Source organism: Typopeltis vanoorti, chromosome 1 (genome assembly GCF_054136105.1).
Source record: "Typopeltis vanoorti isolate ZY-2024b chromosome 1, IOZ_Tvanoo_1.0, whole genome shotgun sequence".
NCBI classification, from domain to species: domain Eukaryota; kingdom Metazoa; phylum Arthropoda; class Arachnida; order Uropygi; family Thelyphonidae; genus Typopeltis; species Typopeltis vanoorti.
In genome coordinates, this window is record NC_143549.1 from 191,156,209 (window position 1) to 191,184,090 (window position 27,882).

At 34.8% G+C, this 27,882-nt stretch overlaps 1 protein-coding gene across 1 annotated transcript in view; it reads left to right on the forward strand.

The window, feature by feature from the left end:
- Positions 1–278: 278 nt before the first annotated feature.
- Positions 279–27,882, forward strand: part of LOC150110722 (monocarboxylate transporter 9-like) — a 34,389-nt gene continuing 6,785 nt past the window's right edge. The window contains exons 1-3 of the mRNA XM_090406225.1: positions 279–480; positions 3,800–3,943; positions 12,658–13,635. Of these exons, the coding sequence (XP_090262351.1) occupies positions 279–480; positions 3,800–3,943; positions 12,658–13,635 (1,324 nt within the window). The remainder of the gene's footprint in view (positions 481–3,799; positions 3,944–12,657; positions 13,636–27,882) is intronic.

The following is a 27,882-nucleotide window of genomic DNA, read 5'->3' on the forward strand; positions in this document are numbered from 1 at the left end:
AAACTGAACAGCGATACTGTCAGTGAAATGGCTATTATGAAGTGAGCTAGCTTCCTGCCTTTAATTATTCTTCCGTCTCTCTCTCTCTCTCTCTCTCCCTTTTATTCCCCCCCCCCTCTCTCTCTCAATCTACAACAGAGGCTTATGTGTCGCCTAACTGAGTACATCACTTGTTGTACATTTATAGTAATCTGACTCCTGTTTTCATAGAACAGTATGCGCCCTGAAAGCTTTTCCTATTAATTGAATGTACACAGGCGTTAGTAGAATAAATAGCAATGTTGCCCTTTCGGGAAGAAGGCCCAGACAAAGGATGGAGCTGGGTAATTGTGTTTTCTTCATTTATTTTCTATTTTATTTTATATGGTTTGGGAAGAAGTTATGGAATAGTTTATGCAGCACTTACAGAAGATTATGGAATTACAAGGAGAGATGCATCATGGCCCGTAACAGTATGTGAAGCCGTTGTTTTCTCCTTTGGTGAGTTGTCTCAAACGCTATGTTTAAATTTTATAACCTTAGTGTTAAAGTTTATTAGCGATTTAAAGTATTGCAGCAGCAGCATATTTTTATGGAAATATACCAGGAAAATGAGCCGAAAACGCATTACAATGGCGCATTTTGAGCTAGCTTCCTGCCTTTAATCAGTTTATTCACATATAAAAAAATAAATCAATCAGCAATATCATTAACATGCGAAAACGACTTCTATTCAAATAGAATGTTGTTTGTTCACCGCATCGGCATATTTATTTATTTATTTCCAAAATTGATTCAATAATAGTATCGAATTTAAGTTATTCTAGACATAAATAGATAAAATTCAAAATACATTTCAACTAAAATATGGATGTTTTTTTAAGAAAAAATACTTTTTTTAAAAAAAATATGAATATTTGAAGTTCCAATCACTTAATTCTTCTCTAACCACTGCTTAATTGTTTTTTACAAGCTGGTTTTTACATTTAGTAAATATTACAATGAGTGCGTACTCGATCTGTTTGTGAGTACATGGCCGTAACAGTATGTGAAGCGTTGTTTTCTCCTTGGTGAGTTGTCTCCAAACGCTATGTTTAAATTTTATAACTTTTATTAGCGATTTAGAATATTGTAGTATCATATTTTTATGGAAATATACTAGAAAAATGAGCCGAAAACACATTACAGTTATAAATTAACGTGGACATAAGATCTAGAAGAGGTCACGATAGTATCATTATTAGCCAGCTTATTCTTGCTAGGGAGGAGCATTTTTTTTTTTTTTTATATATATATATATATATATAAATTACAGGGTACCGAACCTCCTCATCAGCCTCTGTATATACCAGGCTCTATAAATTATGCAAAACCTGACTAGTCACGCAAAAACTTTACTCACTCAACGCCTCCCATTTTTAATAAGTTCCCAATAAGTTAACAGGATATGACCAGTATATCCGAATAAATCAATATGAGGTTCTACAAAATGACAACTATAAAAGTAAATATATACAGTATTTCGGCCAATTTTTTGCTGTCTGATTTTATTGGCTTCCTCACTGCTCTCTTTGTGAGCAGCATGAATATCAGTTGTTATTAAGCCAAATGCTTCTATCTTTCTTTCTTTATTTATTTTATTTTATTTTTACAGTTCACATTCTTCATTAAACCATTTTTTTACGATGTATTTCACTTTGAATTCCAACTTAGTTTTTTGTTGATACTTTTATACCATCGTTGATACGATTTCAGATGTTTTTAATATTTTCGTTCTCTTCTAGCTGTAAATTTTTCGATTTCTCTCTCTCTCTCTCTCTCTCTCTCTCTCTCTCTCTTTAATCAACACTCATATTTTCTTCTCTCTCTTCTGTTTTATCTAGTTTGTTATTATTGTATCTCAGATGATTCGCATGTGCCGAAAAATATTTACTGTTTATACACCCTATTTCCAAAAAAGAAACCGAACTTTTCGAAAATAGAAGAAACTAGTGGCGCTACCTGTTGTATCTTTTTGTTGTCTAAAGCGGCAACCTTTATTAGTGTTTTGTCAACTGTTTATGACATTTGTTTCATTAGAAGCCGAAATTTACATAATGTTCCTCCATAACAGGCGGATTCTCAGGTGCCCAGTAGGTGCAATTGTGTCGGTTAATTGACCCATTTAATTTAAATGTGGCCTCATCACTCCACACAATTCGCCTTGGAAATTGTGGGTCCTCTTCACATTTTTCCAAGTGCCACTCATAAAACTGCATTCTCCTCTCCGGATCTTCTTCGTTGGGAGCGTGTACAAAGTTGGAAGGCAACTTTTCCAATGACTACGCTTCAACATGCGATGGACACTTGATTTTGATACTCCCATCTCACGAGACGCTTGTGGCACAGATTTTCTTGAACTTTGACGATACGTTTCAATCAACCTTTCTTTTGTTGCGGGGCTCGTAGCTGTTCGTGGTCACCCTGAACGTAGCTTATAGACATTTTGAACAGTTCCATCTTCTTCAAATTTATCTCTAATTCGAGTGATATTAAGTCTCGTAGGTGGATCTCGTTGAAATTCTCTTCTAAACTGTCTTTGCACTTCCACTACATTTTCATAGTTCCAGTAGCATTTTAGGATAAATTTTCTTTCCTCAAAGCTTAGTCTGGTTTCAGCCATTATTTCAAATCCATTAAACCTGCAAAATAACGAAAATTAACTCAGTTATGAGCTGTTGAAGTGTGTATACATTTTTTGAGACACCTTGTGTGTGTGTGTGTGTGTATATATATATATAGAGAGAGAGAGACTTCAGCCTTTCATCGTTGAATATATATACATTAACTTTCCGTGATGTTTGCAGTTATATCCTCTGTACTTGACTCGTTATTTATTTTTTTAATGTGCACCTGAAAAAGACTGATGCAAGCTGAAACTGGTCGTGCTAATAAACTTTGTTTTCATTTTTTCGGTTTCTAGTCATTCAATTTTTTTTAATATATATATATATATATATATATATATATATATATATATTTCCAACTACCAGACTATGGATTAGAAGAGTATGGATATATGGAAATGATTTCAGGTGAAGATAATTTCAAATAGCTCGGTGGGAGAACCTATTGAATAACGTATTATGGTTGATCTGTATCTCATATTACGTATATCCCATACTCGTATCGAACCTTCTACCTTATACGATCGTTCATGGATGGGAATGACACGAAAAGAAAAAGAAGCAAAAGAAGAAGGACCATTCCAAATAAATTATGGCTGACATCGTGAAGAGATGAAAACACGAGAGCTAAAATGTACACCAGAAACAATTAGGTAGAGCATATCCGTTCTTATTGTCATGCATCAATGGATTCTCTAGGCCAGAGCTTCTAGATTAAATTAAGTAAAGGACCACCTACCTAGCTGTTGAATCTCTGTGTGGGGAGGGGCAATCGTCAGTCAGCCAGTAGGAGAGAGAGAGAGTAACATTTCCGGTTCCTCATCACATGTTGTAGTTAAGCTCATTGCTTGTAGATGAGCAGATTTGAATCCCTCCGTGGACATGGGTGAAACATTTCTTCATTTGGCATGGAATTTTTTTCAGCAATGAGTTTATTTTCTTCGTTATTTTGAGGGGGAAGGGAACGTTTTCTACCTTTTCAAGTGAGATTGATTTACTTGTTTTTAATGGAGATGACTAATACTTTTCATAATACAAAAGTGCCTTATAATATTAATTAATTATCGCTAACTCCGTTTTTATCCTGAATTTATGGTCATCATTCATATAACACAATATCTGAAATTATATTCTTAACTTGTATTGTCTTTTAGGAGTGCCCTCAGGCATTCTCATCTGTCATTTTGGAATAAGAAAGGTAGCATTATCAGGTGCTACCATTGCCTCAGTTGGCGCAATTATGTGTTATTTTGCTGATAATATCTTGACATTGACGTTATTCTTTGGAGGTATTTTTGGTAAGTATTCCTTTTGTATTAAGCAGAATAAAGATTTTTTATAAATGTGAAATTAATATTATTATTTCATTACGATTTTTTGAAGATATATATCTTCAATTCTAGTTGCCAACTAGCGAAACGTTCTCTAAGTCATTCTTCTGCCCGTTTCTGAGTTAGCTGATCTTCGAGACGTTCATATTGGACTTTTTTTTCTCAAAAAAACTCGGATTTTTCATCCCTCTTCTAAAACAGACAATTGCCATCATCTCAAGGCCCTAAGCATGTCGGCAGTTCTCTCTCTCTCTCTCTCTCTCTCTCTCTCTCTCTCTCTCTCTCTCTCTCTCTGTCTCTCTTCTACTTGAAAAGCCTTTATTCATGGGTTGCTTAGGTTCACAGTCTGCGAAGGATTGAGGTATGGAGACGGATTACTAACCTCTCTTCAGAAAGCTACTTAGGTTTATAAGAACTTTGCCTACTATCTTTGGAGAGAAAAGGAAATTATAGGACTTATTTTATTCATTTATTTATAGCAGTGAAAATTGTAACAGAAAGAAAAAGTTTAGCTTTCTACAAATGAATAAACGTACATTACACTATACGCACAGGAACAGTTTAACATATTCCGAAATCCCAACCAAATAGACCTGCCAAGTTTCAAAAATTCAAATTAGAAAGACAAAGTAATTTAAGCGCATTCCGACCCCCGGATTATTATTCTTTACCAGTTTAAATTTCCCCGGATATTTATTGATGCTTCAAAAACTCGACTGATTTTTAAAGACAGTCGGAAACCATGATCAGGTTTATTTAAAAATTAATAATGAATAAATAAGTAAATCATCTAATGTCTGTTATTCCCCAAGGAAAGAAGACAAATCCTTTTAGTCCTAACTACCTGTTTTGCAAATCTGTAGGCAGTCAGACTCTATCCTTCGTCAAAGATCGTTAAATCAGGAAGAAAACAAAACAAATAAGCAAACAAAAAAGCTTATGAAAAGATCCCTAGTCGTAACTGTAGTCGAACCTATAAGGGTCTTCTACTGGTGGTCTAGCATTACTGAAGCGAAGACCTTTATAAAAGCTCTTCAAATGAGGCGAAAGCTAGTTTTTCCTCCTGGAAACCTCTGATTTTTCATTCCATGAGACAGGCAACCTAGTGAGAAGAATACACACAATTAACACATAGAATATATCAGTAACAAGCCTTAGTTACTTCAACCCAATTCAAGGCAACTGAAAATCAACTCGTCTATCATATTCTGTGATAGTTTCATGATTCTTCTCCATAACCTACGTGCGATGGGAATTTATTTTGTCTAAAACAATCATCGACTCTCTCTCTCTCTCTCTCTCTCTCTCTCTCTCTCTCTCTCTCTCTCTCTCTCTCGGTTGATAATTATATATCAAGGCGAGCCTAAATACATCAATTTGTCTTATTTAATATAGTAATATGGAAGATGTTATAAATACATCCATAATTTACAGGTACGGTGTTCCACAAACTCGCTGAGACTCATCTGTTCAGTTTCAATGAGTTTGTAAGGAATCAACTTTGTGAGGAAACTACTAGAGTTTGCCCTGACGTTCTTAGCTCGAATGGAGGTGAATGATGCATGGACGTGAACGATCTTGTGGGGTGACGACGAAGATCTTGTGGAATGACGAGGAGCATTTTTATCTGAGTGGCAGTGCTAAATCATACAATTGCCGCATCTGGGCTGCGAATAACCCTCATGCGTTCCATCAGACCCTTTTAAACTAACGAAAGTACCAGCGTGGAGTGGTTTCACTGCATTGTCGGTCCGTACTTTTCGAAGAACTTCGCCCGACAGGACCAGTGACTTGTACCGTCTCTGCTGCTGTTAGTTATCAGGAGATACTACGCCACTTCGTTGTTCCGCAAAGCCTTTTGGCTCCACCATATTCATGCAGGACGAAGCACCACCTCATATTGGGTTGCCTCTGCAGCGGATGTTACGAAAACACTTCGCAGAACACAGAGTGATTAGTTGTGCATTTCGCATAGCATGGCCACCCCGTTCGTCTAATCTCAGTCCATATGACTTTTGGTTGTGGGCTATCTAAAGCGCATGTTCCTGATTTAGCAACCTTGAAAGATAGAATAACGCAGCAGAGAGGCAGATCTGTTGCGTTCCGCTGTAGAAAATGTCATTCACAGAATGCAGTTCTTAGAACATCCGAAAGAAGAGCATATTGAACCACATTTATAAGTTATACAAACACGAAAATTGATTTGTTGTGTCTCTTCTAGCCATTACTGTTTAATTAATCCCAGACCATATGATTATAGCGCGAAATGTCCCCTGGCAGCAGAATTTTGTACTATTTTTATCTTCTGTGAATCAAAACGACATGTTCCATGGGGCACTTCCACAAGTTGTTGAATTATCCAGTACAATGTTGTAATGTTGTAATAGGTTTCACGGTATAATAAGAACACATATGCTTAAGAAAATAACTATTTATTAACTTAAAAGCTAATACAATTTCCAGTACAATATATATATATATATATAATCTTTATTAATGCAAATCTTTAGCTTCGTTAGAAAGTTTAAAAATATAGGCACTGATTGAAAAGGGAAGAGACCGAGTGAGATGGGGGTTCCTATATTTTTAAACTTTCTAACGAAGCTGAAGATTTGCATTAATAAAGATTAAAAGAATTGCTTTTATCTGTGCCGTTTGAATAAACAAAAAAAAAAAAAAAAGAAAATGAAACTTATTCTGGCGGGGAGAATTATACATTCATCTTATATGTCTGTATAATAATTGTGTTCTAATTTTTTTTTTTTTTTTTTTTTGCATTTTCCTCCCAATAGTAACCCTACCAGGAGGTAATTTATTCCTACATGGTCCGTTGCATACAATGCATATATTACATGCAGCTTCCAAGTACTGATTTACATTTACGTTTCCAATTTTGTATGAGTATTCATATTTACATTTATATTTTTACATTTATATGTACATATTCTGACTTTTGCATCCATATTTATATTTATATTTTTATATACATATATACACTATATAATTCATACAATATCAGTGATTTATTTTACTTTACAACGACTGGTAGTTAATCTTATTGGCAAATTTAATTAGTTCTAAGTAATACTTTTCGATTAGTCTCTGTTTTGACACTGGCCACTTGTCTCTGGAAGTGATGACGTGTTGCATTAGCCATCCGTATGGAGTTCAGTAGCTGTCAGTCGTAAAGTATGTGGTCAACATTCTGTTGGAGTTGTGAACTACAAATACATGATTCCAGGATATGGGATCTGTGTAAGTAGTGTCTTAGTTTTCCGTGTCCCGTTAGTAGTGTGGTTAAACCTGAAGAAATGGCGTCTTTTCAGCGGGAGTCTGCTTCTGATGCTTTGACAAGAATTCATTTGTTGTTGATCCGTTTTTTGATGCTTTCCATTCTTCTTCCCACAAGTCTAGGCTTCTTTCTTCTGCAAGTGTTTTTATAGCAGATTTCGAGTACTTTTGGTAACTTGTTTCTAGCCGCTTCTTTAGCCAACTGATCCGCTCTCTCGTTTCCTGCAACCCCCCCCCCCCCCAGATGTGGGTTCACCCAGCAGAACTTGATTTCCCATCCTTCTAGAGTGAGATTCCTAACCAGCTTTCTCGTCTGTTCTATTATAACGCTATATGGTTGTTCTGGGTTTTATGCCGTCTATAGTGCTTCTACTGTCACTGTAAATTGTTGCTGTCTTTTGATGAGAGGTGTTGAGTTCTAATTCCTGGAGATATGTAAGTGAATGAACTATAGCAAGTTGTTCTGCTTGGTTGTTGGAATAGAGAAGATGCAGCGTAAAGCAGCGTTCTTGTATAATAGACTGCCTGTTGTATGCAACGAAAGAACAGCCGACATTCCCTCCAGTTTTGCTTCAGTCAGTGTATATTTGGAATTCGTCACTTTCAGAGCTTTCCTTCTCCTTAATATTTGTTTTCTTTGCTGGGTGAGGCCACTTACTATAGTGAAACGGACGTTCGTAGCAATTTGTATCAATGTTAAAATGTTATATCTTCCAGAAGTGACTTCGTATATTTGAGATAATTCTTGTATTTTCAGGCAGATCGGTGTAAAAGCTCCAATAACGCAAGCTGCCTCGAAAGATATCCTCCTGTATCCTTTAATTGTACGTATGGCTATAAGGCATTGAACTCTATTTAGCTTTTGTCTATTTTTCTTTGATTTTAGTGAATGTTTCCAGGCAGGTGCAGTATAAGATATTAATTTTAGTATAGCTCCGGTATGTATTGTTTTCAGCGCTCGTTGACTTAATCCTTGCCGACTTTGCTAGAAGGTTTACAATTTGCAAGCTTTTTTTTTTTCAGCAACATATGAGATATGCTTGTTGAAGGTAAATCTTTCATCTATTATTACCCCTAGGTATTTTAGCTTACTGACTATGAGAACTTCTCCGTTTATAAGACTTCAACAGGTTGTTTTGATTTTTTTGCGTGAGATGTGGAGCACTTTAGACTTGCTGCTATTGAATGTAACTTTCTTCTCACGTGCCCACTCTACGATTTTAAAAGTTCTTCGTTGGCCGTTACTTATAGATGTAAGTCATAGTTTTCATCGCATCATCGGTGAAAACTGACTTTTGTTTCAGTAGTGTAAGGAAGTCTTAATAGCGAGTCGTACTGGATGTTCCAGAAGCCTAGTCCACAGCAGGAGCATTGAGGGGCAGCCTCGTTTGATTTCTTTCGTTACAGCTGTGGTTTTAATGGCATGGTTGCTCTTCTGTCTGTAAAATACTTTTTTGTAAGATCGAGTAAGTTTTTTAGACATTTTAAATCACTTAATTGATTGATTATGGTTGGCCACCACGCAGCATCGAAGGCTCCTTGTACATCGAGTGGGATCAGTAGTACGTATTTTTTTTTGCTGTAGACTGTCTTCTGTGAACTCTTTTACCTCCATAATTGTGTCTTCTGTGCTGGATTGAGGACCAAATGCGTATTGATCGCTGCTTTATAGGTTTTTTGAGTAGACATAATGCATTATTCGGTTTATCAGAAGTTTTTCCAGCACCTTACCAGCCATCTAACGTTTAGACTGATTGGCCTGTATTTGCTAATTTCGTCGATGTTCCTTTTCCTGGTTTTATTATGGGTATAATTTTAGAACGTTTCCATTTTAAAGGAAATAACCCTCTTTTTAGGCATTCGTTATAAACTTTTGTTATGAATTCGGCGAATTCGACAAACGCTCTTAAGGAGTTTTACTTGGATCCATTGATCTTAATACTGACTCCATTTCTTTAGTTGTAAATTAGTCATCGTTAGGAGTACTATGTCTGTTTTCATTCTTTGTCTGTAGGTTTTGTGGATTTCTTCGTCTGTTGATTCATCGTCATTGGGAATAAACTTGATGATCATAATAGCTGCAGTTTCTGCTAAGTTTTTAGTGTAGGTACAATCTGTTTTCTTGATGGCTGATAATATAGGTGCTGACTTATTCTTGATGGCTGATAATTTATACATGCAATTCCAAGAAATCGATACAGTTGAAACAATACAGAATTTTTTCCATGATTCTGTTTTCGCGTTTGTAATTTTGGACTGATAGCTGTATCTGGCTTTATAGTAGTTCTGTCTTTTGCTCTCTCTTAAATCTTTAAATCTTGGTTATTGTATGTTCTTTGATATAGTGGTCTGAGTGCGTTAACACGTTTTCTTAGGACAGTTATTTCGTTAAATCCATTTAAAAACTGTTAAATCCAGCGACCAAACTGAGTGTTTGGTCGCTGGATTTTTTCAGACCTGATGAAAGTACATAAGCAAGGAAGTCTATATCGGCTTGTTCTGATGCCCAGATGGCTAGGTTCTTGCCTAAGCTGAGCTGTAGTTTGCTGATCCCATTAAAGTAATGTTCTGAGATTAGGCATGAAAATTCGGTTTTTAATACTTTAGCAAATATCTCTAGATTGGCTTTATTGGTGAAGTACTTGATGTTAATGCGATGGTTTGTATTGTTTATTCCGTTTATAGTTTTGTTACTAACGATGAAACTTAATATGCGATGGTCAGAACAGCTTTCCTCTTCTTCGCATTTCCATTCAGAAACCCGGGGTAAAATAGCGTTGTTTGTCAGTGTCAGATTAATGAAGCTGCTTCCTCTGGTATTTTCAAATGAAGGAGTGTTACTGTCGTCGTTTAGTATGTGTAAGGAGTTTGATGTTATGAACTCTTCCAAATTTTTACCTCTATTGTTTGTGCTCTCGTTAAACCATAAAACCGAATGGCCGTTGCTATCTATTCCCATAATTAAGCCGTGGTTGATGGTAATATCCAAGATGTTGCCCATTTCTAAGTCATATTTTATGTCAGTGTGATATTTTAGATACATACTTGTAGCAAAAGTTTTAATTCCTCTGTACGTAATTTTCAATAAGTACCGAGTTCTCGTTGCTGTGCTGAGAAATGAATATTGCCTCAACTTCAGGGTTAACCATGAGTACTGCAGCTCTCTTTCTTTCAGATCCTTTGGAAAACTTGGAAAGCCGCATATTTTGTTGTTGATGGTGTAGGGTTCTTGTATTAATGCCAATCCTATATTTTTTCTATTTATGAGTTCTGTTAAGTTATTGACAGTCTTACTTTCTATGCTTTGAATTTTAAGCTGTTTGTAGTAGTTGTATGTCGGGCAGTCTTTGCTTAATGCCATGTGTTTGCAGTCGCTTTTGGTTAATTGCATAAATTTTGGCAATTTATGCAATTCATCTCGGACTTATTTCGTGGGCACTCGCTGAACTTATGTTCTTTAGAGCAGAATGGACAGGTGGTTTTCTCCCTGCAGTCTCGTGTATGATGATGAAATTTATTGTAGTTAAAGCATCTCAGAACGCTTACGAGGTAATCTGCACAATAGCAAATTCTCCATAGGATTTTAACACCGGTTTTCAGTAGTTTGGTCCTCACCGTTGGATCGACTTCTATAATCAAGTTTATTTTGTTCGATTTTTTATTTATAATGAAAATTTTCTGTGTCATCTTTGTGTTGCCGATGAAGAGTTCTTCGTTCTGCATGCGGATTGAGTCTATTGCGTTATTCGTATCTATTTCACTGGGAATATCATATATTATTAGCTTTGGAAGATGTTTCTTACTGGGATTTTCTTACTAATGTGTCTTTGCATGCCTTAGATATTTCGTTATGTAGCAAGTCTATATCGATCTTTTCTTTGGATTCAATTAACACTCCTCCGTTATTAATACTTTTCATTTTTGTGATTCCGATTTTTATTTTTCTTAGGTCTATTTTTACTTTTATAAGATTTTTGGTTTCTTTGCTGTTTAGTTGAGCTATCGGTTTAGCTTAATTTATAGCATGGCTTGTTTTCGGATTCGTCTTTGTTTTTAGCGTTGTTTTTAACTACTTGCGAGTATAGCTGAGTAGGCTGAGCTAAGTTAGTCCCTGGTTGTTTGTAGTAGTCTGTTGTTCTATCGATACTTTAGTTGCATTTTTCATTTGATTAAATACCTTTGTTAGTTCTCTCAGTGCAGTTAATATGTCCTTTTTTAAATCATTTCTTAGATTGCCGCTTACTTTGGCAACATTACTCAGCAGATCTAGGGCTTTTTCGAACTCTAATTCCTCCTTAGATCTGTTGAATAATTGCCGCCATCTCAATGTTACATAAAGTTGTGTGTATTATAGCTTTCCTATTGAACTGCTATGCTTTTTAAGATACAAAGTTTAAGAATGTGGCCTTACAGTTTTTCTGCTTGTTCCTAGAAGTGATGTTTCCATTGAATTATGCTTCAGAGGGTTGTTTCTTGTGTCCTTTGTACCTCCCTGTGACATCAGTTGGAAGGTGGGGGAGAGATGCTAGTCCTTGTTGTAGCAGTAATCCTATTATGACTGGTTTGAGATAGCTGAACAATAGATAGTCTATTGTTCAGTCATACGCGCTTAGAGCTATAAAACTAAAAAAAAATCAGCTAACGCCTTTTTGTTCCCATATATAGTGAGTAGGCGAGGCCGTTTTTTTGCCCTATCTAACTTTTGGAGACTTAGTGGGCAGTTCAATCTCCACTGGAAGCCCATCAGAGATAGCTGGCCCAAGGCTATCACTAATTAATCGGCATGCAGTGAAGAAGTCGGCTAGTAAGTGCTGCCATTTGGTGGTCCTTAACCCTAACACAATATTTTAATGTATGAAAATTGTGTGGATTAGATGGCCAATTTTCTTGAGTTTACAGGACGAAAAACCCGCGCTTCTGGGAGGAAAAATCCGCTAGCCCGTGCCAGAGATCCACTAACTCTGGAACCGGTCGAAAAAAGGCTTAGAAAAAGCTCCTCTAGTCGGCGACTAGATTCGAACGCCTTTCGTCGTGCGGTCAAGCGCTGTAGAGTGCAAACACCACTTCTACTGAGCCACACAGGCTGAAACTATAGAATAAATTACTTACTGTTACATAGAGTACTGTACGAGCTATCAGGGTGTGTGTGCGTGTGTGATGATACCGCTTCTGTTACTTGAAATATTACTTCTTAAGCAATTTTACACTATCCTGTATAATAAAAACATTGCTCGCATCAAAAAAAAAAAAAAAGAGTTTTACTTTGGATGTTTTGAAAATTATATAATTTTCTCTAAAATTTAACAAATTTATTCGGTATTTGATTAATTGAATTAACTACAAAAATTTAAATTTTCATTTTACATATATTTATTGTTTATTGTATTCAGGTGCTGGATCAGGAATTGTCATCGCTGTTCCTCCAGTTGCACTAAATATTTATTTTTATAAGTTAAAAGCCACAGCCATAGGAATTGCTCTTACAGGCTCGTGTTTGGGAGCTGTCGCCTTTTCTATACTACAAAAACATCTTACATGTCTGTATGGACTGCATGAAAACTTTCTTATATGTGGGGCTATTGTATCGAATCTAATTGTAGCTGCTGCCTTGCTCCGTAGCCCATTTTGGGTTGTGCAATCTCAGACTGCACATAATTGCCAACCTGAAAGTGTTCAACTCAACAGTCCTTCTGACCAATGCATGAAGAAGACTGCTATAAGAAAACAACGTTCTGTAGACGAACAAAAGGAAGAAGGGAAAGAAAATGTCTTAGTTAGTATGAAAAATACTGCTCTACGAGGTGAGAAAAATAAAAGCAAGAAAGCGACACTGAAATGCAACGATAACATAGAATATGTATTTATTTGGAATAAGAATGTTGCTTTTGTCAAAACTCTCAAGGAACTTATTTCAGTTCTAATTCTTCCGAAATTTCTCCTCGTATCAATAACCTTTACGTCCATTACATTCATTAGTATCACAATGCTCACAGTAATAATAGATTTTGCCAATGATCGAGGAAGTCCACGATTATTGTCATCGTACTTGATTGCAGGCTATTTTGTGATAGAGCTGTTTGGGAGAATAGGATTGGCATGGCTAACTGATGGCCAAATTGTGGACAGAGTACACTTTTTAACTGTCAGCTTAATTGGAGAAGGCGTCATTATTCTCTGCTTACCTCTGTGTCACACATTTTCTGCATTGGCTGTGGCAATGACGTTTGTCGCTCTCTGTCACGGAAATATGCTGGTTTTGTTGTACATTATATTGGCTGAAGATTTAGGACCTAGAAGAAATATGTTTGCTTCTGGAGCAATGCCATGGTTAAATTCGTTTTTACCATTCGTCAGGCCTTCGTTTCTTGGTAAGATAAATTTATTTCTTGTTTATTTATTCCATGCATGTTTCCTAACAAATTAAAATAGAACTGAAAAATATTTAACATGTTTTATTAATTTTAAAGTGAATTCTTTAAGAAAAGAAATGTTTTAAATTTCACTATAATTGAGTATTGTTAAATATACATAACAAAAATAATAGTAAATTTAAGGGAATGCCTCTGTTTTTGAATTAAGTATTTCTTATTTAAATTTTCGATTATTGTAATTCGTATTGGAAACTAGAGGAAGACAAGCTATCTGCGATTGCTAAAGGTGAAGACTGGCTGACTGCTAATTTTCAGAAAGTGAGTTACAGTTTTATCTTGCTGCAAGAACTAAGCAGATGGTCCACTGTTTCTTCTTCTTTATCTCTGTCCAGTCAGCGTTTGCTAGGGTTACTGATCTTTTCAATATTCTTATGGGAAACGAATTTCTTATTTAATTCGTTTGTAATGCTTGACCTTGAACAGCAATCATCGGATCCATTGCTCTCTCTCTCTCTCTCTCTATTTATGGTGTCTGGCTGAAGCAATTGTGAAATCAAGCAACTGTGAGCTTTCTCTTAAATATCCTTCACATACTAACCATCGATTGTTTTCTTTACCAACATTATGATCTTTTTTTTTTGCAATTTCTTTTTGTTTATTCTACATTTTGTATCTACTACATTCACTACTTTTTTTTGTTAATTTCACTTAGCATCTTTTCTACTTTTACGTAATCATTCAACGTTCACTTTTCTTTTGTTACCATTTGTCTGACTTGTAAAAGTTTGTGTCCTCCACTTTTCCTGTCTAGGTGCAATCTGTTTACATCATTGCCATTTGTGTAAAACATATTATTCATTAATAATATGTCTTTTTCGATCACCTTTGGATGCACCTGATCGAAATTTTTCGATCAGGTGCATCCAAATCAGCAGCCAGTTGTTCGAGCTCTATGAAGGCAATTTGTTGTTACAGTTGCCTTCAATTAGCTCGACTTCAGAACTTTTCTGACTCTTTTCGAATATTCAGAATTTGTTTTTTTGCTTTGAATTCAAAATGTAGTCTGCCTCAAGAATTGCTGCGTATCCGCAGGATTCGTCCTGGGATAGAGTTTTAATTCTCCTTCCATTTGCAAATTTGATTCCTTTCCTGTCTTTTTATTTTGCCTCAAACTATAGATAATGCTGCGAATATAAATATGCTATACTGTGGCTACTACATTCATCTTTGGATAAAATTTAAATTTATTTTGATCCAAATTCTATCCAAATGTCATCAATGAAAATTCACACTGTATTGAGTGACTCAATTTCTCCAGATGATTTTCCCGTATAGTTTATGATCCATGTACAACAAAATTGTTGTTTTATACAAAATCCATTGTTGAAAAAAAAACATAATAAAAAAATGGAAAGCAACAACAACAACAAAAAAGACTAGTGACAAAGTATAATCTTTTAGAAATCTGTAATGAACATGGTACGAATAAAATCAAACATGGAAAACACTTAAGTAGCTCAGAGTATTAATGTGGAGTAAGTTGCTGGGCACATACGAGTTGAAATCCTTCAGAGCTACAAACAATTCACTTATGTCAACGAAAAACAAACACACACACACACACACAAAACGTCGACGCTTGGATTACAATTTAAATTGATCATCTCCAGGTGTATATATATCACAATCATCGTTGGAGACCCCTTAATAAACGTGTAATATTGAAAACCGTTTGCAAGACTGTCATTTTAATTGAGACAATTAAATAATAATTAAGAATGAATGATATATCAGCCAAATAACTAGTGAGAATGCGTGGGAAAAAAATTAAGTATAGATATATAATTGAGCTTTTCTTAAAAGGTTTTTGAACAAACGAGATTGTCACGTACCTGGAAGATAATCAGTTTGATTACAGATTCAAGGAAATTTCGCTCCTGATGATTTAACAATGGTTAAGACACAGATATATTAATTTGATCATTACGCTAAAATACGAGTACAATGTAAACAGAGAGAATAATAATAATAATTAATTATTATTAATGAATTATTGCTATTCATGATCATCATGATCATCATCCTCATCCTCTTCTGCCTAGAGGTGCTACCATGAACAACACTTACAAAGCTATTGTTTATGGTACTCGACACTATCTGCAGTCATGTTATTTAAATTTATTAGGAGTTTGGTCCACTTGTATGTTTTATATCCATTTCCTATTTTGTCTTCCCGGCGATATAGCTCCTTTTACTCTCACTTTGGAGAAGTTAAGAAAATCTTGCAGTAGAAAAGAAAACCACACTCATCACCGTTTCATAGAAAGGGTTGAAATTTATGCTCCCTTTAACTCCATGATTATATGGAACGCCCAACGTATACAAGATTTCGATCTATCGTAAATGGTATTAGCTTACCTACTTATTTGTTATCATAACATCTGGCTAATCTTCTAGAGGACCACATCAGACATACGGACTCCATCAAACACTCGCAACGTTATAGAAAAACTAGGAGAAATTTCTATCTTATCAAATGATTCTAACTAATCTAGAATCTAGATCATCTACAAGTTACATACCTGTAGATGATCTGTTCCCTCGTGACATCTCTCAACTATTTAGACATTGTCTCAATTCAAATTATTTCCGATGGAATGGGAAAATCTACAAATAACTATCTGACCTTCCAAATGGGAGGCCCTCTATCTCCTCCATGCGCTGACTTATTCATGGAACTCTTTGAAAAATATTTCCTGCTATCTATATATCCAAAAACGTCGCTTTGGTGAGATACGTACATGACATTTATAATTCGGAAACATTGTGTGGCTGAGTCACACGATTTTCTTTCATCTATTAACTGCTTCCATCAAAAATTAAATTCACTTTACAACTTGAAAATGAAGGAAAACTACTTTTCCTAGAAGCTTTAATTTCGAAAAAAAAAACAGAAGGAGGCCTTTCTCTTCGCGTATACCGTAAGCCCATACCTATAGTTCTCTTCATTGCACCATATATCGTAAAAATCAGGTATTGTACATACACTGAAAAAAAAAAAAGTAGTCGGGGATATTCTATTACTGGAGATAAAGAAACACTAAAAGAAGAATTACATCCTATTTTCCACTAACTGGTGAAAGAGATATTCTAAGAAAAAGGTACAAAGAATATTATTCTCTACTCATGCTCCACAAAAAATTCCTGACTTTCGCTACAGAGCCTCGTTTTCATCCCTTATATTGAACGCTTTCTCTAAAAATCGCCAATCTCCTGAAATCCAGGGCCGATTTTATCATTAGACGTACCTAGGCAATCGCTTATGGACACCTAGACTTCGCAGCGCCAGATTTTGCTACATATAAAACTATATAAAACTAACAGGAACTCCTGTATTCCATAAAATTCATGTATGTAAGCGTACTATTTATTTGCTGGACGTATATATACGTCCAGCAAACCTGGATAATATTCTGCCCACCTGCTGAAAGAACATGGATAAGAAGTGTAGTTTGACAGTCATGTCCATTAGAAGGGGCAATAATCCTTCACGCTTAGAAGTAATCTAGTTAAGAACACTTTAAGTTAAGTTAAGTTAAGAACCAAGTAATCTAGTTAAGAACACTTAACTAGATTACTTGGCGTATGTAGTAGCTATGTTCAGTTGCCTACAGCAAGAAACGTAGTTACTTGCCGTTTGCTCGGTAACCGGAATCTAAGTTATATCAGACTAAATACCTATGAGTTATATTCATTTTGCTGCTTGTTTTTATCGAATAATTATAGTTTTTATTGCCAGCACAAAATAAGAAATCCTTTCATACTTTCTTCACTTCATATTGTATCACTATGGAAGATCAATGTCACTATCAATTTTTGGCTAATTATTTTAATCGCCAATACATTTTAAAATTCTCCCAGAACTTAATTGAAGATAATTATTTTTGTCAAACAATTATTTTATAAATTCATGAAAATCCGAATCTAAAAATGAATATAGCCTCCATCTCTCTTCCAAATTAAGTTTTCTTTTTTTATTCATAATCTTAGTTCGAAGGTTAGTTCACAGATTGCGCGAAGGTTCGCACTTTTAAATTTTGCTTTATAGAGAATCATATGTAAATCTTGAATCATATCATGTAATGCACAATTTTTATAAACGTAATCTGTAGGTTTTTGCCTTTCAACTTTCTTGGTTTCCCCCAATCACTCCCTACAAATCGAAATAAACGGCAGTTATTGCGCCTCCGTAGCGCAATTGGAAGAACGACGGTACATTGCGCCCTTCGATTGGAATAGGCCTAAGTTCGATTCTCGTCGCGACGGGAGGAATCTTTATCTGGTCGATTTCAATCGAAGGTGAGTTAGCCGATCTCATATGGAGGTAGCAGGGTTTTTTCTCCCGGAAACTCGGGTTTTTCATCCCGCATACATACAAATCGGCCCTTCAGAACACACGCAATTTACAGACAAAAATTACTAGTTGTGGTGGTGTTGGAAGAGTGGGCGGTAGATGGCGTTGATGGAGATGATTCGTAGCAGAGGTTAGGTGTAGAGGCAGTTGTAGATGTCCTCCCACGATGAGTCTTCGGACTCCTTGGAGGTATCAGGAATAATAATAATAATGAAGTCAACTATTATGTACATATTTTGGATATTATGCGGCAGTTTTGTAGTAGCGATATTTTCTCTACACTTTATCCTTCGAAACATGTAAATGCATGCGTCAAAATGAAATTTTATTTCCAAAATTTTCATAACAAAATTAATTTGACTTTAATAGCTAACCCCCCCCCCTCCCAAAATTATCACCAAACACACACACACACACACACACTGCTAGATAACATATGTGCACTTTCTTTTTGTTTGAATTCGTGTTATTTTTCCAAAGTAATTGCACTGTTACAGTTTTAAGCAAAAGAAAAAGGTGAAGAATCTCTGATAAAATACCATTGGATATAAATTTTTGATATCAAAAAGACTCACAATCGGAAACCCCGAGTGATGCAGTTTAATATCATTTGTTGTTCATTAAAAAAAAAATCGTTCCTAAATTAAAATGTGCGACCCATATAATTTTATTTTGCAAGTAAAGAAAGTAAAATGTCATATTTATTTCAACAAATGTTATTTAAAAAATATAAATATTTGACATAATATTTCCAATGTAAACAAACGTTTTGATTATTTATTTTCGCACATGTGAAATTCGTTTTTATTTGGGAAGAGACACAATAAATAAATTGTGCAGCAAAAAAGGTCAAATATCGTAGGACAGTAAAGAAATTCCAAGTAACACAGTGCACATAAAGACAATAATTCGTTAACTGCAGGGAGGGGAGGGTAATTGCCTTTTAACAGATAGAATGCTGATGAAGTTTCATCAGCATTCTTTCTTTTTATAAGGTCAAAGGGATTTCGAGTATATTTGCAAACATATGTATTCAACATAACTTAGCCAGTTTTGTTGTAAAAAGTGCTGCATTTGAAGAAATATTAGCGACATAATAATAAAATAGCAAAATTCATAATGCTCCAAAATAACTTGATAATTTTGATAATACCAAAACAAGATGAGACACATCTGTAGAAATCTATTATTATTATTATTATTATTATTAGTGTCCTTTTAATTAGGAACTTTATAAAGATATATTTAATAAATTGGTTGTATTTTTGTGTTTATAATTAAATAAACTAGTTTTATTTTGTCACCGATGGTTTTCGCTTCTGAACTACCTGGACTATTGTTCTTATCAATATTACTATATTCCAATCTCTTTCTCTGGAAAATTTCTCTTACTAAATGTTTAATCCAGAGATTAAATATATGGTCAGTTTAATCCATAACGTTCTTAAGAATATTTCACCGTGTGATTTCCCGAAATCCTGTTAGGAAAAGAACAGATCGCTGAGTATTGAACTTGCGATTATTTTGAAACATTTCTGAGACAACAGAATTTTTTTGTGTGTGTGTGCTGCTGCTATTTGTATTAATTAGTGGGTAAGAGCAGTTTCTATATCACATAAACAGAGCATTTGATTTTCAACTTTATTATTATTTATAAATTAAATTGATTTTTCAGTTCATTTTTTGTGCATCAAGATTCTGGTTATTTTAGAGTAAAATGTCGAGTTAAAAATTGGATGTTAGCGAGCATAGCAAGTTATCGTTACTATTCATTGCTTCTACGTTTTAACTAAAGTTGGAATTATCATGCTTATTACTGCAACTTAAAAAAATCAAATTTGGAGTTGAATAAATCGTAATAATTGTGCGATAAAGTTTGAACTGAATTAATCCTATATATATATTATATTATATTATATTATATGCTTTTTATGTGAATCCCAGGCCTCCAGTAAGTAAGGTGGTCTCGCACTAGGCGATAAAATTTACCTTTCACCTAAAGTTGGGTGGTTGGAAAGCAGATACGTTAACCATTCTGTCAACCAGGGAGGCATTCTGTGCATGTTACTGCAAAGTGAAACGTTTTATATTTATATTTAGATCCATGTTGTAATTCCATAAATATAATGATTTTTGCTACAATTTTTATTACCGTAAATTCAAAATTTTTATTTTTAGTGAGAATATGTGAACGTTACAGTTAATGAAGTTCCTATTTTTACCTTAATTAGCAAGCTTAATTTGATTGCATTTAAATTCTTTCCTTTTTTTTTTTAAACTTTTATCCTTATACAATTATTTAGGAAGCAACTTACACCAAAATAAAACCAGTGATCTGTCGTTATTATGCATTGAATCAGATATAATGGACTCGATTAATTATGATGACATTATAGAAATATTTGCTTAAACCAAAGCCAGAAAAAAAAATTAGTTATTGATTTTTTTAAATTTAAATTTGAACTGATATATATATATATAAATCAGTTCAAATTTAAATTATTTATATATATATATATATATATATATATATATATATATAAAATAAAAATAAATAAATATAAAAATAAAAAATAAAAAAAATAAATAAAAAATATAAAAATACAAAAAATAAAAATAAATAAATTAATTAATTAAAAATTAAAAAAAAAAATATATATATATATTTAATTTTTAATTAATTAATTAATTTATTTTTATTTTTTGCAAATATATGTATACCAATGTTGTATTGTGTTATTAAAATTAGTTATTATGGAAATATTGGCTTTTATTTTCAATAAACTAAAAAAAAGTGCTCATTTTTGAGGCCTCATTATGATGTTACCCCCTTGGGTCTCCAAAAGTATAAATGCGTCCCTGGACACTACCTGTTTGTAATGCTAGCGGTGGAAGCTCATTTTCTGTACTTAAACGCGTTGAAAATATTTACACAATTCGTTAAGTCGGATGCATTTGGGAAATTTGTCAATTATGTTCATAGAAAACGATATTTGTTGAATTATTAGATTATAAATGTATGATAGATAGATAAGTTACATAGTTATAATTTATAAGGTATATATAATTGTAAATACTTCATTAAGTAAATGCTGCTTGCCATTCTCAAGAACTATTTGGTGGAGGCAATATCAAAGTGTATTCCAAGGGTCAAGAGGTAAATAGAGTGGGTGTAAAATGGATGAATCAAGAGATAAGGTATGCAATCTGGAAGAAGAAGGTATTATGGAAGAAACACAAAATGAGTATTTATAACAACCAGTTGCATGAGAAGTACAAAGAGCAGGTGAGGAAGGTGACTAGCTTGATAAGGGTAGCAAAAATGCAGTATGAGCAGCAGTTAGCTAAAGCGGCCAAAAAAATCCTAAGGAGTTTTTTCGATATGTCGCCAGTAGAAGAAAGAATGATTATGATAGGATGGGATTCATTGGTGAAAATGGAGGAATGATAACCGCTGCGGAGGATATAGTTGAGATATTTAGTGAGCAATTTCTAAAGGTATTTCATTCTTGTGAATGTGGCATCATGCAGAACTTGAGAGCAGCGGGAAAGGAGGAGGAGGAGGAACTGTTAGTAAGTGAACAGGGGGTATATGAGGAGTTGACTTGATGTAAATAAGGCTGTGGGACTTGATGCTATTTCACCACGTGTCTTGAGGGAATGTGCCAGAGAGTTAACAACAGCTCTTGTATATCTTTTCAACATGAGTCTCTCACTGGGTCAAGTTCCAAAAGAGTGAAAAGAGGGTAAAATTGTTCCAATTCATAAGGGAGGTGATAAGAGTAAAGCTTTGAATTATAGACCAGTCTGTGTGTCTGGAGTTGTGGTCAACGTATTAGAGAAATTAGTTAGGAATAAAGTTCAGAATTGGGTTGACAACAGAAAAATACTCTTTGGCGGCCAGCATGGATTTACTAAAGGAAGATCGAGCTTTAGCAACCTGCTTACTTTTTATAATAGTGTGACAAATGCGTTGGATAATGGTATTGCATATACAGTGGTATATTCAGATTTTGCAAAGCCGTTTGATAAATTGCCACATGACAAGCCGGTAATTAAATTGAAATGGAAGGGGCTGAACAGTAGATTGGTTCACTGGATTGGAGATTGGTTGTCTGATAGGTATCAGCGAGTTGTCTATGGAGGAGCGATATCCCAGAAGAGGAAAGTTACTAGTGGTGTATACCTCAAGGGTCTGTTTTGGGTCCATTGCTGTTTAATTTTTATGTAAATGATATCTGGAGGGATCTGAATAGTGATGTGCAGTTGTTTGCAGATGATGCAAAGTTGGGCAGAGCTATCAGGAGTAGTGTGGATGCTGTAGCTTTGCAAGAGGACTTGAATACACTGGCTTAATGGGTAAATAAGTGGGGATGTCAATACAATGTTTCGAAGTGTAAGGTTTTGAAATTTGGGAAGCAGAGATGGGATGTAAAGTACACAATCGGTGCGAATATCTTGGAAAAGGTAGAGGAAATGAGAGATCTGGGAGTGATTGTAGACAAGGATCTAAAATTTCGGGGACATGTTACTAAAATAGTGAAGACAACACAGCGGATAATGGGAATGATGCGGAGGACACTGACTTGTAGAAGTAAGGATGTTATGTTCCTTTGTATAAGGCTTTGATCAGGCCACATATGGATTACTGTGCACAGATCTGGGCACCTGGTTTTCAAAAAGATGAAATTCCGTTGGAAAAAGTTCAGAGGCGATTGACTAAGGTGGTTTCTAGTCTCTGGAATGTAGAGTATGAAGTCAGATTGACAAAATGCAATTTGCAAAAATTGGTGGACAGAAGGAGGAGGGGGGGTATGATTGAGACATATAAGTTGTTAAGTGGTTATTACCAGATTAACGCTGGGGAGGTTTTGCACAGAATAGGTGAAGATAGCAGGAGAACAAGAGGTCATTCCTGGAAGCTGTATAAGGAGGGTGTGAGCAAGGGAGTGAGGAGCAGGTTTCTTGCATCGAGAGTGGTGAGTGATTGGAATACTTTGCCCGAGAGTGTGGTGTGTGCAGAGACAGTGAATATATTTAAGGCACAGTATGATAAACTGTGTATATAACAGTGGAACTCCCACGATGAGTCTTTGACTCCATGGAGGTTTTTATAATAATAATAATAATAATAATAATAATAATAATAATAATAATAATAATAATAAATGTATAAAAATTTATTTGTGAATTACTGAATAGTTTAAAGTCCATATTTTTTTATAATTAAGTTTATTTTTATTTATAAATATTTCAGTTATATTTATATAACTGAAATATTTATTTCAGATTTCTTTTTATCCATTTTGAAAATGGATAAAAAGAAATCTGAAATTCGGGTTTTTAATATCGCAAACGTAAAGCAGAAAAGGAAGAAAGTTTGAATAAACAAGAAGGTGCATTTTTAAAATATCTTTGCCGAGAAGATCGTAATCACATACAAGAAGAAAATCTTCAAGATTATTCGTTGGATAATTCGTCTATAGTTTCGATTAATGAATTGGAGGAGAATTCTACAGATACCAAAAATTGGATTAAAACATCGAAGGAGAAATCTACAGATCACATGAATATTGTTGATTCTGAACTGGTTGTTCTACAGATCCAATAATAAAAGGATTTGATTTTACAGATTTAAATTATAATGATCCAGCAACTTGGTGTCCTGTAAAATTTTCCAATATCAATCAATTACGTCAACTATTAGTTGAACATGGACCTGAACAGATTCATAATTTTGATTTTCCGAAAGATAACAATAATAGAAGATTTTCAATGACTCATTATACTCGAAGACTATTTAACGCCGAGACAATCCAGCGTCTGTGGTTATTGTATTAAAAATCCATGGAATCTGCATTTTGCTTCTGCTGTTTATTGTTTGATCAATGGCGGATTAACCTTGCTGATTCTGGATTGAGGGACTGGAAAAATGCTTCTTCTATTTTAGCTGCGCATGAAAAAAATCAAAGACGCGTTAAAAATTACCATAACTGGAAAGATTTAGAAATTCGAATAAAAGAAAAGAAAACCATTGATGAAGAGAACTTGCTAGTTATTAGAAAAGAGGAGAAACATTGGGTGCAAGTATTAGAACGACTCTTTGCTTTAGTTCAGACGTTAGCTATTCAAAATTTATCATTTCGAGGAACAAATGAGACATTGTTTTCGCATGGAAACGGAAATTTTTTTAAATTTGTCGAATTTCTAGCCAAGTTTGATCCAATAATGAATGAACATCTTCGAAGAATAAAAGATAAAGATACATATTGTGCATTATCTTGGAAAATATATTCAAAATGAAATAATAAACATCTTCGCCAACGCAATAAAAAAGAAAATTTTAGAATCTGTTGTTGCCGCAAAATATTTTTCCATAATTATTGACTGTACGTCCGACATTGGTCACACGAAACAAATGAGCATAGTACTCCGATTCGTAGAATTGCACGGTTTCTATAAAAGAACAGTTTTTGGGATTTATAGAAATAAAAAATACCACTGGAGAATTTTTATCAAATGAAATACTAGGAACTCGAGACAAATTTTCATTACCAATACAAGATTTGCGAGGTCAAGAATACGATAACGCCAGTAATATAAAAGGTGATGTAAAAGGGGTTCAGCGACGAATTTCAAATATTAACCCGAGAGCAATGTATGTACCCCGTAGTTCACATTCATTAAATTTAGTAGTGACTTGCACTGCTAATATACTTTAGATGTCACAGCATTTTTTGACGCGGTACATCGTCTATATGTATTTTTTTCCGGTTCGACTCGTCGATGGGAATATCTCAAAAAGACACATAAGTAATTTTACACTCAAACCAGTCTGTGATACACGATGGGAGAGTCGAATTGACTCATTAAAAGCTCCTAAGATATAATTTGTCCGATGTTTGCGAAGCACTGCAAGAAATATCTCAAGATTTATCAATATTTATCAAGAAATATCTCAATATCTCAAGTTTATGTGGATTAAGTGGAAATACCATGAAATTAGACGCAAGTAGTCTTCTTAAAACTTTAAGGGAGTTCAAATTTATCGCATCCTTAGTAATGTGGTATAATATACTTTTTGAAATAAACTTTACAAGTAAACAACTTCAGAATACAAACAAGCCTTAATTTGCATTAATGATACAAAGAATTTCTTAATGAAAATCCGAAATGAGGATGAATTTGAAAAGATGTTAACAGATGCGGAAAAAATCGCTGAGTTCTTAGGTGTAACGCCTAATTTTGAACAAGAAACAGTTAGAAAAAAAAAAAAGAAAGAATTTGTGAATGAAGCAGAGGATGAATTCATAACAGATTTTAAACAAAAATTTAAGTAGATTTTTATTTTTCAATTATTGATACCGCAATTGCATCTGTTGATGAAAAATTCAAGCACATGTCTACAATTAACGAAAAGTTTGGTTTTCTTTTAAATATATGTGAAATTCAAAAAATTACTTCAGCAGAACTGCTTAAATTTGATATTGGAAAATTATTTAACGCGTGATAATTCTAGAGATATTGACGGAACAGATTTATGTAGTGAATTACAAATAATAGCAAGGCGAATTCCAGAAAATACTTCCTCATTAGATGTCCTGTCATACATACGCAAAAATAATTTAGAAAATAGTGTTCCAAATGGGTTTATTGCTCTGAGAATTTTTTCGACGTTGCAAGTTCAGAAAGGAGTTTCTCGAAATTAAAACTTACAAAAACTCACACTCGCTCTACGATGGCTCAGGGACGACCCACTGGTCTAGCAATAATATCCATAGAGCATGAAATTGCGTTTACAATCAATATAGATGAATTAATTCAAAACTTTGTCAAAGGAAAAGCCTGAAAGATTAATTTTTCATAATTTTTGTATTTAAGATGTAATAATTTTCTTGCTATACAGATATTAGGAGTAATCATATATGTATACAAATGTATCGGTTTTGATTAATAAATTTTCTATATAAACATTTATATATAAATGTTCATAATGATATTATTTTTATAAATATCCACATGTGTAGGTGTACGTGTGCTTGTGTGACAAAATGTATATATACAGCAATCCCTCGATTAGTGCGCCTAATGCGTTCTTTAAAACAGGCGAATTAATTGAAAACACACTAATCGAATATAATAACCTATGAGAAAAAGTATAATTCGTTCCTCAAATTTATTTTTTGAACCTTAATTTTTTTATAAAAGAATTAAGGTATGTCTCAGGGCCTAGTTAAAGTAAAATGAGGAAGCTGAATGACTATAAAACATATTCAGAATATAAATTTTATTATTCTAATTCTTAACAAATTCAAAGAGAAAATGATATAAGGGCTAGGGCATACCCCTTAAGCGACGCGCAGCCACATCGCCCTACAGCTGCGAGAAGTGGACGAGGGCTACCGCATCAAGGGCGAGTGCAGTTAAAGAAACGAACCCAGCAGATGGAGAGGATGTTTCGAGTGGGAACACTGAATGTTCGAAGCATGACTGGAAGGGAAAGAGAGGTGGCAGACATGATGAGGAAGAGAAAGTTGGACATTTTGAGATGGATATAAATTGTTCTACTCTGGAGCGAATAACGAGGGAAGAAATGGTGTAGGAATTGTGGTGTGTGTCAGAATGAAGGGCGAAGTACTGGAATTGGGTAGAAGGAACGACAGGATCATGCGAATGAAATTGGGTCTTGGAGAAGAGCGGGTGGTCGTATTATGTGTATATGCTCCGCAAGTTGGCTGTACAGCAGAGGAGAAAGATGAGCTCTGGAACGTGTTAGATGAAGAAATGAGGGGAACTGGAAGAAAACGAGATGGTGATTGTCAGAGGAGACTTGAACGGACACATAGGGAGACAGAATAGAGACTGTGAAACGGCGCATGGTGGCCACGGAGTGGAAATGATGAACCAGGAAGGAGAGAGGGTTGTGGACTTTGCAGTAGCGTTTGATCTCGCAATTGTGAACTCGTTTTTCTACAAGAGGGAAGAACATTGGATAACATTTAGGAGTGGTAACAACAGTTCACAAATTGACTACATTTTGACTAGAAGAAAACATCTTAAGGTTGTGACAAATTGTAAATTAATTCCAACAGAACAAGTGGCACAGCAACACCAACTGCTATGCGCAGACTTTAAAATAAGATCGAAGATAAGAACCTCTGGAAGCCATGGGATGAAGACAATTAAGTGGTTTCGCTTAAAAGAGGAGAGTGTGAGGAATCGTTTTAGGGAGAGGGTGTTAAAGAGATTTCGGATGGACTGGAAAGTGTACTGGATTGGTGGAAACAATTCAAAAGTAATCCTGAGCTGTGCAATCGAGGTGCTTGGTGAGACATCTGGAAAGATTAGAGAGCAAAAGGAGGGTTGGTGGTGGAATAATAATGTACAAGTGGCAGTGACAGTTAAGAAGAAGGCAAAACTGAAGTGGGATGAGTCAAGAGTGGAAGAGGACAGAGAGAGAAAGCAAGAAGAAAGAGAGTTGTGGCACAGGCGAAGGCCACGGCATATCAAGATCTGTATGATCAATTAGAAACAAAGGAAGAACAGAGAAAAATTTTCCAACTAGCGAAATGTACAAATAAAGTAGCAAAGGACATCTTACATGTGAGGCAGCTCAAAGACGCTGAAGGAAGAGTATTATGGAGGGATATGGACATAAGAAACAGATGGAGAATATTTTGAGGGACTTTTGAATGAGGAAAATGCAAGGACTCACAGAGAAGATGGACAGCCTTCTGAGGGGATGGTGCAGAACATCAGTAGAGTGGAAGTGACGGAGGCCATGAAGAGGATGAGGAATGGAAAATCAGTGGGCCCCCACAGAATTCCAG